We start from the raw sequence: 16859 nt of genomic DNA on the forward strand, positions 1-16859 counted from the left end.
TCGCCGCCCCTCACAGCTCCGCTCGGCCCCGCCACTCCGGCTCGCACAGCGCCGGCCCCTCGGAGCTCCGCCAGCCCCTCGGAGCCCAGCCGGCCTCTCGCCGTCCCGGCACACAGGTGAGCGGTGCGGCGGGGGGCGCCGGGTGCCAGAACGGGGGCTCCGAACGCGGCCCCGGCAGTGTTGCGGCCCCGAGCGGGGCGGTGTGTTCGTGAATGGAGTGGCGGCGCGGCCCGCTCCGGGCAGCGCTGGGCGAGCCCGGTGCCGTGCGCCGGCGGCCGCCGAGCGCCCGTGGCGAACAAAGGCAGGAGGTGCCCGTGCCCGGTGCCACGATCGTCCCGGAGGCTCTGACGGGAGCCGGTACCGGCAGGACTGTGTATCGGCCGCCTTTGGGCACTTGTGCTAACGAGACGAGGATAAATAAAATGAAAGCATAAGGGCAGAAGCGAAACAGGCTGGTGATAGAACCGGAACCTGCAAAGAATCTGCAAGCATAGCGCGAGGAGTGAGGTATACAGGGAGCAAGCTCTAAACTTGTTCGAGAGTTTGAGTTAGGCATTGTGTTGTGGCATATCTAAACTGGGATTATACCAAACCTAATCTCATTTATCTACTAGATCGTAGGTTTTGCTAGTGTAGTTCCTGCCCTTCTATTGCTTTTTCACTTTTTCAGTGGAGGAGCACAGTAAATCAGATATTGCTCTCTCTCCATTTATTGACCTGATTGCCAAGACACACATTTTACCCCACCCTGAAGCTGTGGCCTTTCTTCTGCTTAAGAAGCTTTTTCAGCCTAATGTGCTGTTCCTGTTAGATTCTTGCCAGTGACTGCAGGGCTCATGTATCCTGAGTTGCCATGGAGAGCTGTGCAGCCATCTCAGAATTTGGAAGAACGTGCTGAGTCTTGCTTCTCAAAAAGATCAGTTAAGAGATTCTAGTTCCTGCTTAAATTTTGTCTGGAAACTTTATGCCTCTTTTTTAAGTGATGATTTTGTTATACCTGAAAATGCTAGCAAAAAGACCTCCTCATAATACAGTCCTTCTAAATTAATTGCTTATATATATTTATAGTGTGTTAAAACTAATTTGTAGGCCTGTGCAAGTGTTCCTTCTTACTACTGTAATTAATGGTTAGCAAGTCTTCTGGACTGTGCATCCCTCTTCAGTAGGAAGGACTTTGTACTTCCAATTACTTCCGTATAAAGCTGGGACAAAATTTACCTGAAATGTAAGACAGCTTCACTGGACTAGAAGAAACCTAGTGTGAGTTTTATCAGTTGCTTTATTCAATACACTGTTGTTTAAATGCTCTTGTAACTCTTTCAGGCATCTTAGTACTACTTAGGATTGTACATTGCTGCTACTCTTGCTGCAGAGTTACTTCACAAAGTGATGGTTTGAAGGTCAGACTAAGATTTGAAAAGCTTTTTTTCTAAAAAGAAATGCTTTGTCCATAGTTTTCACTACTGAACATAAGGGGATTTTTTTTTTAGCATTTATTGTTTTTTAGTTTCTCATCATCTTCCACTTTTAAAGTTTAATAGTCAACATATTGCTACTTTTTGTCCTCCAGGTTTATTGTAGCCTTTGTGTGGTCACTTTCTCTTTCCACAACTTAGTCCTGCCCAGATCTGTAACTGTAACAGTCCTGGTTTCAGTGGCTTTTAAGGTTAACGTCTTAATGAACTTGGTCTTGTTTGAGGAGTGAGTGATTATCTTAAGACTTTCTGAGGGATCAACCTGTTACTGTTATCGCTGCTCCTGCAAATAAAAGCAGAGGGAGATACCAGGTACCAGAAAATCCTTAAACTTTTCTTTAGCTATTAAGTAGCAAGTCAGCTACACAAGTGATAATATCCAAAAAGGAAAAGAAGGTATTATTTTGTGGAAGACCACAATATTAGAAATTCAAAATACAGGAAAAGCAGAAGTGGAAGGACTGGCAAGAGATGGTCTGAAACACATACAGTGTTGAACAGATGATTAATGTCAAGTTGCCTCTTGGGACTCAAATTTGGCAGTGTTTGGGAATATGTTACTTGTCTGTGTAATAAAACTTCTTTGTATTATAGGAAGGAAAGCTTTCGTTCAGCTGGGTTACAGGGAATATAAACCACATGTGATTTATAAAGAAGGCTCTCTAAATCTATAATTTCTTCATTATTTCTGTTTGCTACACTATTTTTCCTCCCATTGCCATGTTGGTACACTCTTAGGAGTTTTGTTCCTTGCCTGCAGCACTTTGGAGCCTGGACATTATCTAGTTGGTTTGTTAGAGAGCAGGATGTGCTACTGTGACCAATTCTATCAGTGTAATAACGCCTGTACAGAGTGGATATACTGGCAGTGGGGGCAAAGTGGGCTGCAGTCCAGTAGTCATCACACTGATGGAAGAAACTGCATTGAGGAGATTCGGAATAGATTTGCAGCTCCATCCCAAGTGTTGGAATGAATATGCAAAGCAATTTACAACTTGGCACCTCACCAATTACTGTTTTCCTTAAATCTCCGTAGGTGATGTGCCACAAATACACTGTACCTGTCAGTAAGAAGCAAACAGTGTGAAAAAGCAATGCATTGTCTTCTCACTGTTGTGAGTGTTCATCCTGCACCTCATCTTTGCCGTTTGTAGCTGTAGACTCATTATAGAGGATGTTAATGGTTGCTGTTAGTACCTGGGAACCGAGGGGCACAGGCGATGCACCAAGCAGTGCTGCTGGCATTAACCTGTCATAGATCATTGCAGTTGTGTAACAGAGGTTCTACGAGAGCTGCAGCTGCTCCCTGCATGGTGAAACTTTGCTGGAGTAGTAAGGATTCATTATGCTGAAAGTCTGCTTTGGCTCTGAATGAGCACCACCGTGCCAGCTAGGAATTTTGAAACAGCAGCTATATTGCTTCACTGAAATTGCTACTGTGTCTTACTGCCAGTGATTTTGAAGGATTATTATTTTTTTAAAATTTAATTTATAGAATCATAAGGTAACTTCTTCCATTTCTTTGTAAGATGCTCGTACAATGTTTGTCTTCTTTCTTTTACGTACCAAGATCTGTTTTTAAGAGATTTCATAGGCTAAGAAGGAGCTAAGCTAGGTGGAACATTTCATTGGAGAGATTTGTGATCAGCTGGCTGTATCAGCTTGCTTTATCATCTCAGTGCAAATAGCCAGCCTTTTGTGCTGAGCCCTTCCTACGTGGGGTTCTTTCATACTGGATAACATGCTCCAGTTCCCAAACTGAAGGTGGCCGAGTGTCTCGTTGCCTGGGAGAGGCCTTGTATATGTTCATTTGCATGATGAGATTGTCCCAAAGGAGGAGGGTTCAAATTCACCTTCAGAACTTGATAACAAAACTGTTACTGATTTATTGGGAATGATTTCAAGTTACACTGTGAATAAAAGGATTGCATACTGCTTTGTTGTGAACTCTTATTGCAGTCTTTTGTAGCTTTTGTGCACTTAAAGTGCTTGAATGCAAATCTCATCCCCAGTTGAGGGAGATGCTGGAAAGAAGGCAGTGCAATGTTTGTTTTCATTCTGTGAATGACAGTTTGTAAATAAACTTGGATCTAGAATAAGGAAAGAAAAAGGATAAGGAATACTAATACCTTGATGTATCAAATATATGGAAAAATTCTGACCTGTTTTGACTGTGATCTTTTTCTGTACCATTCTTGTGAAATCTGAAATCTTAATTTGAAATCTTAATTTTGCTGCATGTACAATTAGTTTTCAGTTGCCTGATTAGTTTTATGATGGGTATATTGGTTATATTTTGCTGGTACTTCATGTTCTCCTTTCTTATTTTATTGTAGTGTGGGATTCCCCTCATTCAGGATTTAAATAGATGGCTTACATTAACTCTCTGCAGGAGTATCTGTATAATAAAAATACTTGTGGTTACTTGTGTTAACTGCCCTGGGTTCTTTAACCTGCACACTGGACAGTAATTATGTACATTCGGTAGCAAGCTGTTTGCCAGTTAAATACTGGTTCTCTTAGAAATAGAAGGGAAAAGGGAATAAGCAGGATATACAAAGTTTGAAAGGCTTGGCATGTTGCAGACCTTTAGCATTACTTAAAGCCCCAAATACTCCATTCAGCTAGGTACTCGACAAACAGAGGAAAAATCCTCCTCCTAATCTACAGAATAGGTGGAAAGTACATACAGGAAATGCCAGAGGGCAGGTGGAAATGCTCCCGTATTAAAGGCTTGTGTTTGCCTTTAACAGAGGCTGTGTAAGCCGGGGCATCCTGCAGCTATGCCAGGAGGTGTTAACCTGTGAAATGAAGGAGATGAACCTTCTCTTACCTGTGTTTAGAACCTACCATGAGCAGGGTCTGCTGGGTTTAGGCAACCAGTGAAATAAATAAAACCCCAAACAAAAATTGATACAAACAGAGTGATAAATTAAATATCTCTATTGTTGTCATGTCTGTCATAATGCAGGGCCACATCAGCAGTTAGGTAATGGATGTTGGACTCTGCTCTGGAGCTATGTTCCTCTAGTTTCAAATCCATGATTTCATTTCCAGCTGTGGGTGTGTTGAAAGCCTCACTTCATTTGAGCAAAATTTCTCTCAGAAATTCTTGATGCTGTCATTGTTGTGGGGGGTTTGTTTGTCTTTTTAAAATTAATTTTAAATATGGAGATGAGTGTCTCATTGGTGGTTTTAAAGTTTTTTTTAAAAATTCAAATAGAGCTAGTGTATTTATATCCTGTAAAGCAGTTTTGGGGTTTTATGCAATATTTTTCTTCCCTTGTTTCATACAGTTATTAATATTTTCAGTAAAATGGTTTTGTGTACCTACTTGGGACTCTTTGGGATTGTTCTGGGAATACTTGTTCTCCTTTGTCACTAGGGGGTTTCTCTTCCTGTAGTCATAATTATGACTAAATTAGAGTAAATTGATGAGTAAATAAAATAATTGGACAGAATTGATTTGGGTTTATGTACAGTGCTAGAGAGAAATTAGGAAAAGGAATGAAGAAAAGAATCAGATTGCTCAGGAGTTTGTGATAGAGTGATAGTATTTGTGTAACTACTCATTTAGCAATTCTTTTAATTTTTTGGGGAGAGTTGCTGTGAGTATCTGAACTTCTATCATTGGTACTTTTCTGGTCTTTTATAACCTTTTGTGCTTCTGTTGACCATCTGGAATGACTGCTGGTTACTGAAGTCATTAAGGGTTGGGCTTTAAGTGGCTAAAAAGGGAGATGGAATAATTTCAGAGATAACAGAGTCAAGTTTCCCTCTCTCACTCAAGTAATTCTTTTCTTTTGATTCACAAAAGGCAGTTAGCTCTGCATCTGTCAGTTCTGGTTACAAAATGCCTGTCTGGCCTTATGCTCTCAGTTACAATTTGGTGTTTCTCTTTCTAGCAAGGAAATGATGGTTTCCTGTATAAAAGATAGCTCTCTGCACATCGTTTGGGCAAAGGAGAGGAGCCCTCATATTCCATTTTCTATTGGAATAAGTGAAATTCCAGGCTTGTGGAGCGCTGGGTTGATAGGATTGCAAGTCAACATCACCTCTGGGCCAAAGCCAGTGCAATACCCACCCCTTCCAGCCATTTCAGGGCTGTCTGCAATATTCTGCAATGTGTCTAAGATTTGTGTGGGCCCATATTTATAAGTCAGCATGGTAAATATAGGTGGGGTGGAGGAGGAAGCATCTGAATCAAGAACATGAGATAGTGGTTTATTTTATTTGCAGCTTGACTGATGAGCCTGATAGCATAGAATGTTTAGGTGGGGTCTTTGCCATGCTCTGTAGTGATACAGACTCTGCAGCACGAGTTCTATCACTCACACCTGGGAGGAGCAGCTCAGGAGCTGTGTATGAACTTCAGTTTTCCTCTTGTGTATATTAATGTGTGATGTGAGTGTAAAGTGGCTTGCGTGCTGCTAAGCCAGTCCTATAAGAGAATCCCTGTGGTTTATTCTGGGGTTTTCTGCTGAACAGAAAAATCCATCAGGAGACAAAGGCAGTATTTCAGAGCAGGCATTGCTCCACATCATCATGATCCTGAATAAAACCTCAAATTCACCTCATCAGTGAAGGTGGTTTCTGTGTGCACTCAGCTAATCAGCTGTTGAACAGCTGTCAAAAGTGGTGCAGAGAGGAGTTTAAAATTAAGCTGCCAAGAATAACCACAGTGGTCTTAGTGCAGTTGTTTCTTGTATTTGCAGGACCCATTCTCGTTCAGCATGGCACACATTTACTTAAAGGCTGATTCACACGGGAATATATATTATGGCAGAAATGCTAATGATGATGCTGTGTTAATTGTAAATACAATATTATACTTGATGTGAAATTTTAAGGCTTTTTGGTAGCTTATTTTAGGCTTATCCATTAATTCAGGTAAATTTTTAAATTCAGGATATTTTAATTAAATTTTAATTCAGGATATTTTTAAAACATCCTTGAACAGCATTGAAGACTAAAATAGAGAATGCTTTACTTCTCAGTGTTCCTTGTGCTATTTGTATTTATATGCTCTTTTATATTTTGAAGGTCTGAAGCCAAGCTGATCTCTGTATTTCAGTAATTGTACTGTTGGTATACTTTTATTTTTGTGTAGTCTGGTTCTTCATTCACAGGGTATGCAAAGCTCTGTTTTGTTTTTAGATGATCCAGTTCAAGCTTCTTTTCATTTTTTTCTTTTTTTTTTTTTTCTCCTATCCATTCTGTAGCATCTTTCTGAAAGGAAATTCAATCTCAGTTCACCGTTGGGAAATTTGTCTTAATCTTGAAACAAGAAGTCTCTGTCACTAGTTTTTCTCAGGAAATGCAATTAGTGCAGTAGATCTGCCTTTATCTGTACTTTCCTGTATTAGCTTTTGAATCTCTCTGCCGGTGATGACTTCATTTGGCAGATGCTCGTTTCCCACAGATTTGTGAGGAATAGCAGATGGGGAGAGAAGGCATCACTTGATCATCTCCTTTAGGGAAAGGCAGAAAGAAGGGAGCTGTTTGATATTCCAGCAGCCCCCAAGTGCCCGCTCTGTCAGCTGTCCCCGGCCCTGTGACTGCATCAGCAGAGGAAACCAAACTTTTGATCATCTGACAAGTTCCAAAAAGAAGGTGTGGGTTGAGGAAAGGAGCAAACGAAGCTGCTTAAAATGTACCATTTTGAGGTGATGAAGGAGAATAAAATCATCTTATCCAACTGTATTTTGATCATTAGTTCTGTGTACTGCAAATAAATCACAGCATTGGCTTTCTGTTGCTTGCTGTTGAATTTTCACCTGTGCAGAAATATGGTTTTCTGTCAAAATGAAAGGAAAAAATCTATTCTAGACATTCAGTGTTACTAAGAATTGCAAGCTGATTAAACTCATTGTCTACCATTGAGATAAAATTTATAGTACGTAATCTAATCATTGCTGAAATGGAAAATGCCTTAAAAGGTGAAACACCTGTCTGTAAGCTGTGATAGCTAGAACTACTAGCTTGCATACAGACTTTGGGAAAAGAAATAGCAACTTCTGTTTTATCACTGTCAGGAACTTGAAACATACTGATTAGAATTAAAAATATAGGGGGGCCTTTGTTTCTGCTGTAATTTTTTTTTTTTTTGAGAGAGTGAGCCTTATTCCAGTCTTAGCATTTGTATCACTGATTCAGTGTAGGAATGTTAATGGAAGGTACTTTCATCATGCAAACCCTGTCTATATTCATATAACTTCTCTATAAATCTGTAATTTAATAGAAAAAAATGAGAAATTACTTTCTGCATGCAATAAGCACATCTTTTAGATAGAGCATTGAATTGAGGCAAATTGGCCTTTTATTGATGGTTTAATGTAATATCCTTTAGCTGTTTTTAGCCACGGTGAGTAATCCTTAACTATGGCTCACCCTTTTTCTTCTAATAAAGAATTGATACAGTGCATGTTTTGTCTGTTGTGGGCTATGAGGGGCTGCTACATTTGATTGCCCAACCTCTGCCTTGCTTCCTTTGATTTGGGATGGTGAGGCTGATGTTTGTTTCTGTTTTGGTATCAAACAACTGTGTAATCAGCAACGCCAGTTTAATTTCCCTCTTCTGAAGGAGACCCAACCTTTTCTCTGTGGGCTTTTTGCTGCTAAATCAAAATAACAGAAAGCCTTAGGACTTCCTGTATTGAGTAAAATTGTGCATTTAAAGGTTATGTGTACAGCTTCAGGTGTTTGACTTCCATCTCCTGCATTTTGCATTCCCCACTCTAATTAATGTGATTTAGGTTTGGTTACTGATTACACGTTTGCATGGCTGAAGGCGTAATTGACATCCTAATGACTTACGCGTGAAGAAGCCAGGTATGAAGAGCAGAGCCAGTAATTTGGGTTGGATCTGTGATGATGATGTGTTGGCCAATGTGGGTGTGTCTGTATCACCCTCCCAAGACTAGGAATGTGCTGTATGGCCATTAAGGAGGGAAATAAACAGGAGCAGTGGTTCCAGCTCTTGGTGGCATCAGTCAGACAATGAGGACAGATGTGTCGCTCAAATATAGTAAAGCTAGAAACACCTGATGTAAAATGTACTGCTAAAAATAACTGATATTTAAATAAACACAGATGTTCTGATGTTCTTTTAAGTATAACTGGTTTTTTAATTAAAGCTGGCTTTTTATTTTTAAAAAAGCTTTAAAAATTATTCAGTTAATTACCATTACAGTAAAAATATACAAGAAAATTACTACAGTCATCATCTCGTGATCTGTGTGTACCAGAGTACGCACTTTTTACTTTGTGGTGCATTCCTCTGTAGAAGAGAACTTCGAAATCCCTTGGATTTGCTGAGCAGCAGGAGTGCTGCTGTAGACTGGGTAGCTTAGGGTCACCTGCCTGTATGAGTTACCTGAGCTGAGGCTGGACTGACTTCTGCAGAGTGAATACCTGGAACACAGCCTGCCCAGTGTGTGGGTTGCAGTGCTATTGTAACCTGTGGGTGTCACGCTTCATAATTGCAAAAATACACCCACACCCTCTTGTTGATGCCAAATAATTCTAGTGATGAACATGGAAGGGCAAAATACTTGTTTAATTGGAAGAGTGTGGATAGTCTGTTTGAGGGCTGCTATCAAGGTAGAGTAGGATGGGAAGCATTAATCTTCACAGCTGGGACTTGATAAAGCTAATGAGAGGAAAAGGTATGGGCTATATCGACAATTAAATATACAGGTTTGCATATTCTTCTGATGACAGCTTTGAGTCTGAGCTCTGTTCCTGTCTTTTTGATACCTCTGCAGTCTCTTGATGAAATATGCATTTGTGAATTACACAACTCTATGTTTACTTGCAAAGGAAGGTAATATTAGTACTGAGGCATAAATATGTCACTGTCTCTACTAAAAATATGTTTAAAAGTGGGTAAACTTTTGATTACAGGGTTTCTTTGCTGTTAATTTTTTCCAGCCAGCCCAAACATGTCCAATATTTATATGCTGGCTTCTTCAATCCCTTTGAAGCAGAGTTTGGAGCTCACATTGCAGTGCTGCAGAATTTTTGAACAAGAAGCCAGTGTTAACACCGCTTGCCCTCCAAACTCCCATACTCCCCCCTTTTCTTTTGGGAGCAGAGAGATGAAAAGTGAATATAGAGCTTAAACCTTTGCTGGCTGCTGTGCTTACAGTATTGCAGGTGGGACAATCTCCAGAGTGGATGATCTGCAGATGGGATTGTGCCCACCAGCTCTGACTGCTGTGGGCCTTCAGCCTATGGTCACAGTTTCAGTGGCAGTGTTTACATGTAAAGCACTTTCTAATCTGTTCTATATTATGCCTTTCATTCTGTAGTTTTCATCCTTTAAGGTTTTTGCCTGGAACTTCATGAGGCCAGAAAATACTAACAAGGGTAAATTTTTCAAAGTCTCCAAGAGAAGAGAGTGTTGGGTTTTGTTAAACCTCTTTGGCTTTCTCACTTGCCTACAGGAATTGCCATGTCTGTGTAAAAGGCTTTGGCTCTGCCTTTAAGTTCTTGAATGACGTTTCCTGCTTCGTAGGAGCAGTGTTATGCTTTTACATCAGCTGCAAATGCTGATGAGTTATTAACCATGAGACTTCAAGCCAAGCATCTTGTGTTCCCTTTGCAGAACCGTGGCTGAATGGAGCTTAAAGGGCCACAGATGAAAGAAAGAACATGAACATTTCTGAAGGTGTGAGATGTATCTGGCAGTGACCTCCTTACCTCAGTAATAAAGAAGAGTTTTTCTACAGGAGCTTAGGATATCTGTACTCCAGCTTCTTAATAGACTAACTGGAATGGTGCTCTGACAACAATTCCCCATAATAAAGCACTTACCCTACTACAGAACAGTATTTCTTTCTCTACTGATAATGTAACTCAATGGCGGAAGATAATGTTTTGATAAGCATGCCTGAAGATCGTTCCTTTCACGTGAGATACAGGTAAGGCTCTAGGAATTTTGCTGTAAATTAATAAGTGCTGCTAATAATAGAAAGCTAAACAAGTTGCAACAAATAGCTTGATATCTCTACTACTAGTGTTATTGAAATTTAAAATTAAACCCATTTTTTCTTGATTTTTGAACGATGAAAATTCACTTTTGCCATGTAGCAGATTATATTAGTGTGGTTAAATGATTGTATAGTACTGGGACTTGCATGGTAACAGAATAGTACATTATTGCATGTATTTTTTTGTTTTTGGGGTAGAATGATATGAAGTGTGGTGCCTGCAGGGTAATAGCTGCTCCCTCTTTTAGCTGTTGGGCTGCCTATGCAAATTGCTGAGTTTTGTCTGCTAAAGTTCTCTGTACTTGGCCCATTATTGTTTTGGTGAATGACGAGTTATTTTCCTTGCTTAAAATAAAGAGATTTGATTGATAGATGGAAACTGCCTTGGTGCCTTGCACTCAGAAATACTGTTCTTGCAAGTGAAGAGGATATGGGATTTCCCTTCTGAAAGCTTTTACAATTTTTCTTCTGAATCCCCTTTACGGACCTGGGACAATGTGTTAGCATTTCACACTCGCTCTAATGGAGCTGAACTACAGGAGCATTGTGTAGTGCATGGTGTTTGGAAGCGTAAATCTTGCAGTTCATTCAGTAGGAAGGGACACTGGAAGACTGAAATGATTGTTTAAAAAGAAAAAATGTGGTTCTTGTGTGCTCCCCCTGCCCCTACCCTGATCATCCTTTCTTTGGAGGTCTTTTACTCACTAGCTAAATAATAAGGCTGTTAACCTGTATTTGTAAGACACCACATGCTATGGCTTAAAATTAATCCTTTCAACCTTCTGACAATGTTAGATTGTTGTTGGAGTGGTCTTCTCTTCCATTTCATAGAAAAGAAGTCCTTCATTTCATTTCATACAAGTCCTGTGTCCTAGGTGTCAGTGCAGCCAGCTGGAGAAGCTGTCTCATGGTCAGTAAGGAGAAAAATTAGCAAATAAGCTGTAATTTACTGTTTTCTCTCTTTATTTGGCTAAAATCTTTATCCTGTGGCTTTGACCCTAAGTGTGTAAGCATGATAACTCTGTGCTGAGTGTTTCCTGAAGGGACCCACTGCCCAGCATTCCTCTACCACGTTTCCCCGTGCTGGTGCTGGTGCTCTTGGTCCTCCCCAGTCAATTGCAGAACATCTTTGCTCACTCTTTAATAAAACCAGGAGCTGTTCAGGGTGCTATAATAGAAGTTAAGGGATGAAAAATAGGTCAGGCCCTATTGACTGGTATAAACTGACAAGCCAAAAAAAACTTCAAAAAATTTGGCAAGTGCAGTCAGGGCACAATGTCTTACTGCTTTATGCTGTATTTCAGTACAGGTTTGAATGAGACCAATTAAAAATATCAACAATAACAATATTCATGACCTTCTTAAACTTTTCTGCAAGAACTGTAATCTGATTCACGTTCAAAAAACATGGCAAAATACTTTTAATTTAAAAACATATTAAACTTTCCTAGGGCTTTGAGACACTAAGGATTAATTCAGTATATTGACCTGGAATTTTATGATGATATCAATAGCTATAATTTGTAATATTTTATTTTGTTGGAGTTTAAAATTTCTTGCAGGAAATAAAAGGTCATAAATTACTGGGGAGGGATGTATCAGTTTAAAAAAAAAAAAATACTTGCAGGTATTATCCCAGGCATGTTTGGCTGTGACTGCTCTTTCCTTCCTTCTGGCATTCCATTAGAACTGATTTTAAAGAAGTTGGAACCCACTAAGGAGAGGCTTTACTTCTAACTGTGCAAGTGTTTCTTTCTCCCCACAGTAGTTCATCAGTATCATTTTCACAGTTGTAAAATGTGTATGCTGGTGAAGGAAGGAGATTATTTTTTTCATTGTTGCTTTTAGTGACTGAAAATAAAATGCTAATGTTACTTGATTTCTATGAAAAAATGGGTTAATATTTGTAGAACTTGCTTCTTTTGACCTGCTAAATTCACACACCAAAACCTAGTAACTGCTTTTATCTTGACTGGAGCAAAACAAGACAGAATGCAGGGGTGTGGTTTCTTTGTGTGTGAGCTGTTTGCTTCTAAGCTGACCATCGGAAGCAGTGCTGCGGTGGGGCTGTGCTGGAGCCACTTGCAGTGGTCGCTGTGGAGGCTTCTGCTCACGGGGAGAAGCCAAGAGTAAGGGCAGGAGTCAGGAATGGTATGTCAGCTGTATTACAGGATGCTGTGGCTCTAGTGATGCTGTGCATCTGAGCTAAAGAGATGTCATGGGGTTGTTTTGTCTCTAGGTGTGTTATTTGTACCAACATGTTTCATGGCAAATTGATGGCAGCTGTGTTCCCCCTCAAAAGCAAAAAGCTCTCTTAGTGGGAATTGAACTGAGTAAAACGAAATTGTGTTTAGAGATTGTACTAATCAGTGAGTGTTACTGCCTTCTTCCACTGACTTGACTCTTACCACTTTTCATGTTCTTTCTGTGAGATGAAGGGAGGGAGACAAAAACAAGGAGGCAATATGCTTAGGGTTTATATTCATAGAAATAATAAAGGTTTAAAATAGAACATGAAAAAGGTTAGAGAAGAAGGAATGGGGATGGGAAGAAGAAAAATAAAAATACTGGAGAACCAGGCAGGAGGAAAAGCTTTGAGGGCCAGATAAGGATGAGGTAGTTTTAGAAATGAGAAATTATTCAAGAGATGCCAGGCAGCTATAGACAGAGTAACAGAATGAAGTCCTGTGTGAGCATTTTCAAGTAATAGCTGAGAGAACGCTATCCTGTTCAGCAGGAACAGAATTGCCTTAGAAGTGCACAGATGAATGGGGCTTGTTCTCTTCTCCTCTGCAGATTCAATGTATCTCTTGTTTGGCCACTGGGTGTTGAGTAAATAATTCCATTCAGCCCAGGGAACAGAGAAAGTAATGTCATATTCTCCTTATAACTATTTAATGACTTCCTAAAACATTGATAACCTGGCCCTGTCTAGTCTGCCTAAGTGCTATTTAACCATTAGCAGTGACAGGTGGAGAACACCTACGTAAAACCTAAAAAAACCCACCAAAACAACAACAAAAAAAAAGTGTTAATTTGCATAAGAGTCCTTTAAGTAGCAGAGGGGAGAAAAAAACAAATATAAACCCAAACCAAACCTCTTCTGAATCCAGTTTTGGTGCTCAATGGAAAAGCCTCAGAAACTTTTAAAATAACTGTGTGATTTCATAGCTCTTATATAACCTGAATAAAATATTGAGTGCAGGCAACTGTGGAAATAAATATTTAATTTTCTCTGTTCTATTTTGGTATAGCTTATTTAGATTTTGAAATGGTAGGTCAGAAGGAATGGATCCAGATGGAATTAAAGCTTTAATTTGCTGTACACATTCTAGCAAGCTGTTAACACAACATCTCAAGAGTTGTGTAATTTTTGCATTCTTTTTTTACTCAAGCAATTATTAATTCCTTTTTTCATTTACTTCCTGTAATTCTAGTTGAATTTAAACACTCTGTAATAACTGCTGATTTTCATCAGTCTGAGTATAAGCCATTTGCTTCTTAATTGAGTTCTGTATGAAAGATCCCACATCTTTCACTTTTATAAGTTATACTAAATCTAGGGTTGCAAAATCAAATGACTGTATTTCATATTCCCTGATGAAATGGTAATGCTGCCTTGGCATTAGGCATTTTTTGGTGTAGTGTGAAATTAGTCTGGTGAATCCAGTCTCTCAGGGGGGCTACCACACTGCAGCACTCTCTGTCATTGCCCTTGTACATTTTTAACTGCCTTTTCTTCACTGATTGTGTGGCTAATGCCTCACAGTTAATTTTTTTTTTAATGGAATAAATTCACTTACAGAGGCAGAGTCCAGTGTAGCATTTTCATTGTTATGCCATGCACACGTTTTGCTGGAAGTTCTGCTCTTTTTAGCATACAAGCAAAAATCTGAAGAGTGTGGCTGTGTAATGGTCCAAATCTCTGCACTGAGAAGCACCATATTTTCTAGCTGTCATTCTAATTGGACGTGTCAGTTAACATGAGGTGCCCGGAGAGAACCTCTTTGGATAGGATTAAGATTACCCAATGAAGTGTTTTAAGTCTTAAACCTTCAGTTGCTGATCGTGTCATCATTTCTGCCTTGTACTTAATCATTTCTGCCTTCTTCTGTCTTACATTCCACACATGCACAATGTCATGAGAGCCAGGTGGTGTGTTGTAGCTAATAGGAATGCTCTAACTTCTCTGAGAAGAGTTTGCAAACCTAAAAATACTGCATGTGTTATGGATATCCAGCCTGGAAAGTTGGGCTTGGCAAGAACTTCATGCTGGAGTTATCTTTTGCTGTCAGCATCTTTAGCAACTACCAAACAGACAGTGCTTTGGGTTGCAAAAGTTAACCATGTCAGTCATCTCGCTGTGCTTAAGTTGTGGCACGTCGAAGACCAGCAGGTATGGTAGTATTTTGTGTTTTGTATTGTACTTGTGATCCCAGTTCTTCTAGCTCTTTTGGAAGTCATTAGATTTTTCAAAAATATTTCCTTCCTGTTCAGATTTGAGTACAAGTTTGTATAATAAATTTTTTTCTAGTTTAAGAAAATAAAGAATATTGCAAATATTGCAGGTGTGTTAAAAACTTCATCACTATGTCAAGTCTAAACAGGTGTCATCTGATGTTTCCACTAAAATAACTTCTGCAAAAGCCAGCATTTGATTGCGCACTCTTTGGCAATATTAGCATATACTTTTTCAACAATTACAGAATATCACTTACTGGGTTTTTGTTTTGAAAAAAATCTTTAAAAAAATAAAACGCTGACATTTTTGCAAGCTTTTTAAAATGCATATATCCTGAAAAAGCTGGAGAACCATACTTCCTCAAGATTGGGACCTGGAGCTGTTGTCTTTCTCATCTTCCTCTCCCCTGCCTCCCTCGCATCTCAGAACCAGAAAGTAGGAAACGTTTGGATAAGACGGTTAACACTTACTGAAATTTTACATTTTGTACTCCTGAGCTCACAGGGGGCAAAAATGCACCTGAGTGCTGCTGAGGTTTTCTATCAGCTTCTTTAATCATGTTTGAAATGTATTATTCTACAAATTCATTCAAGACTGCTGTATTTTGTACCTGTATAATTGCATTTAATTTTTTTTCCTGTGAATCATTGTGCAGGTTACTGTGGCATTACCCTAAAAATCTGAAGTGTTTCCAGTTGTCAGAATCAGTATTTGTCAGTAATAGCTTGATTTCTAGGTAACTTTTCTGAAATTACCTAGATGGTGGAAACTGTTTTTGAACCCTTTGAGTGCTGCCTATGGACAAAGCAGTGTTTGTTTCCTCTCTGAGACTGAAAAAATAAGAAATTCCAGCTATTTGTTAGAATGTTATTTTGCTCCTCAACGTTGAAATTGTAATTTCCATTTCAGCCTTAGTTTCTGTAATACTCTAAAGCAAATCTCATTGGTTGTAGTGTGCTGCTGATTTCCTCTCCTTAACAGAGGCCATCTGAGTAAAATAATCCCTGTCCAGAGCTCAGGTGCTGCCCAGAGTGTGGCATTTGGAGTGACTGTTGGCCTTTTTTGTCACCGGTGCAGGATGGAGGCTTCCTGCCTGGAGCTGGCTCTGGAAGGCGAGCGCCTGTGCAAGGCGGGAGATTGCCGGGCTGGAGTGTCTTTCTTTGAAGCAGCTGTCCAGGTTGGAACTGAAGATTTACGAACGCTGAGTGCTATTTACAGCCAGCTGGGCAATGCCTATTTCTACCTGCAGGAATATGCAAAGGCCTTGGAATACCATCACCACGATTTAACTCTTGCAAGGTAATCGTTCTCCATGTCATCCCATTCTGGGAGATAGGAGCAGCTGACTGTTCATTGTCCTGCAAAACCCTGCTATTAATACTGGCTAATGAGTGAAGGTGGTGGTGGCAGAGGGCTGGGGGGCCTGGCAGGTCACTTGGGTGCCCTCTAACCTGGCAGCTAATACTTGGTCTAGCACCATAATCCTGGAACTGACTGAGGCCTCACCAGGTTTCTGGACAATTAAATGGCTGCTTTAAATCCACTCTTTCTTTACCCTTTCATGTTTCTAAAACTCAGTGTTTCTAGTTCTCTGTATTTTTAAGCTGCTCTCGTTTACTAGACACAATTCCTTAATCTGTGTAAAACTCATAATGTAATGCTGTGGAATCTAAACCCTATCCCTTTCATATGCTGTTTATGTATCTGACTTTTACTGATTTGTATAGATCCAGTAAAAGGCACAGGCATATAACGTACTTAACCTCAATTTAGGCATAAATCTATTCTTCCCCCTGCCTTACCTTGCTCCTGTGCTGTGATCTTGGGGCATTTGTTTTGTTGTGTTGTTGCCCAGGTATGACAGTCTGAGTGTTTCAGTGGCAGTCTCTTGCCTAAGTCTCATTTAAAATGTAGAAATGAAGTAGTGCC

General features: G+C 39.8%; 1 protein-coding gene across 3 annotated transcripts in view; it reads left to right on the forward strand.

Annotated features, from left to right (window-relative positions):
* The window catches only part of GPSM2 (G protein signaling modulator 2), a 26421-nt gene continuing 9562 nt past the window's right edge, over positions 1 to 16859 (forward strand). For 2 of the 3 annotated variants that reach the window (XM_030226322.2, XM_050977282.1), the window contains exons 1-3: positions 1 to 116; positions 10084 to 10399; positions 16008 to 16229. In XM_030226322.2, the coding sequence (XP_030082182.2) occupies positions 10338 to 10399; positions 16008 to 16229 (284 nt within the window). In that variant the 5' untranslated portion in view covers positions 1 to 116; positions 10084 to 10337. The remainder of the gene's footprint in view (positions 117 to 10083; positions 10400 to 16007; positions 16230 to 16859) is intronic. The other variant, XM_030226323.2, reaches the window with a different exon arrangement.

Source organism: Serinus canaria, chromosome 8 (assembly GCF_022539315.1).
Source record: "Serinus canaria isolate serCan28SL12 chromosome 8, serCan2020, whole genome shotgun sequence".
NCBI classification, from domain to species: domain Eukaryota; kingdom Metazoa; phylum Chordata; class Aves; order Passeriformes; family Fringillidae; genus Serinus; species Serinus canaria.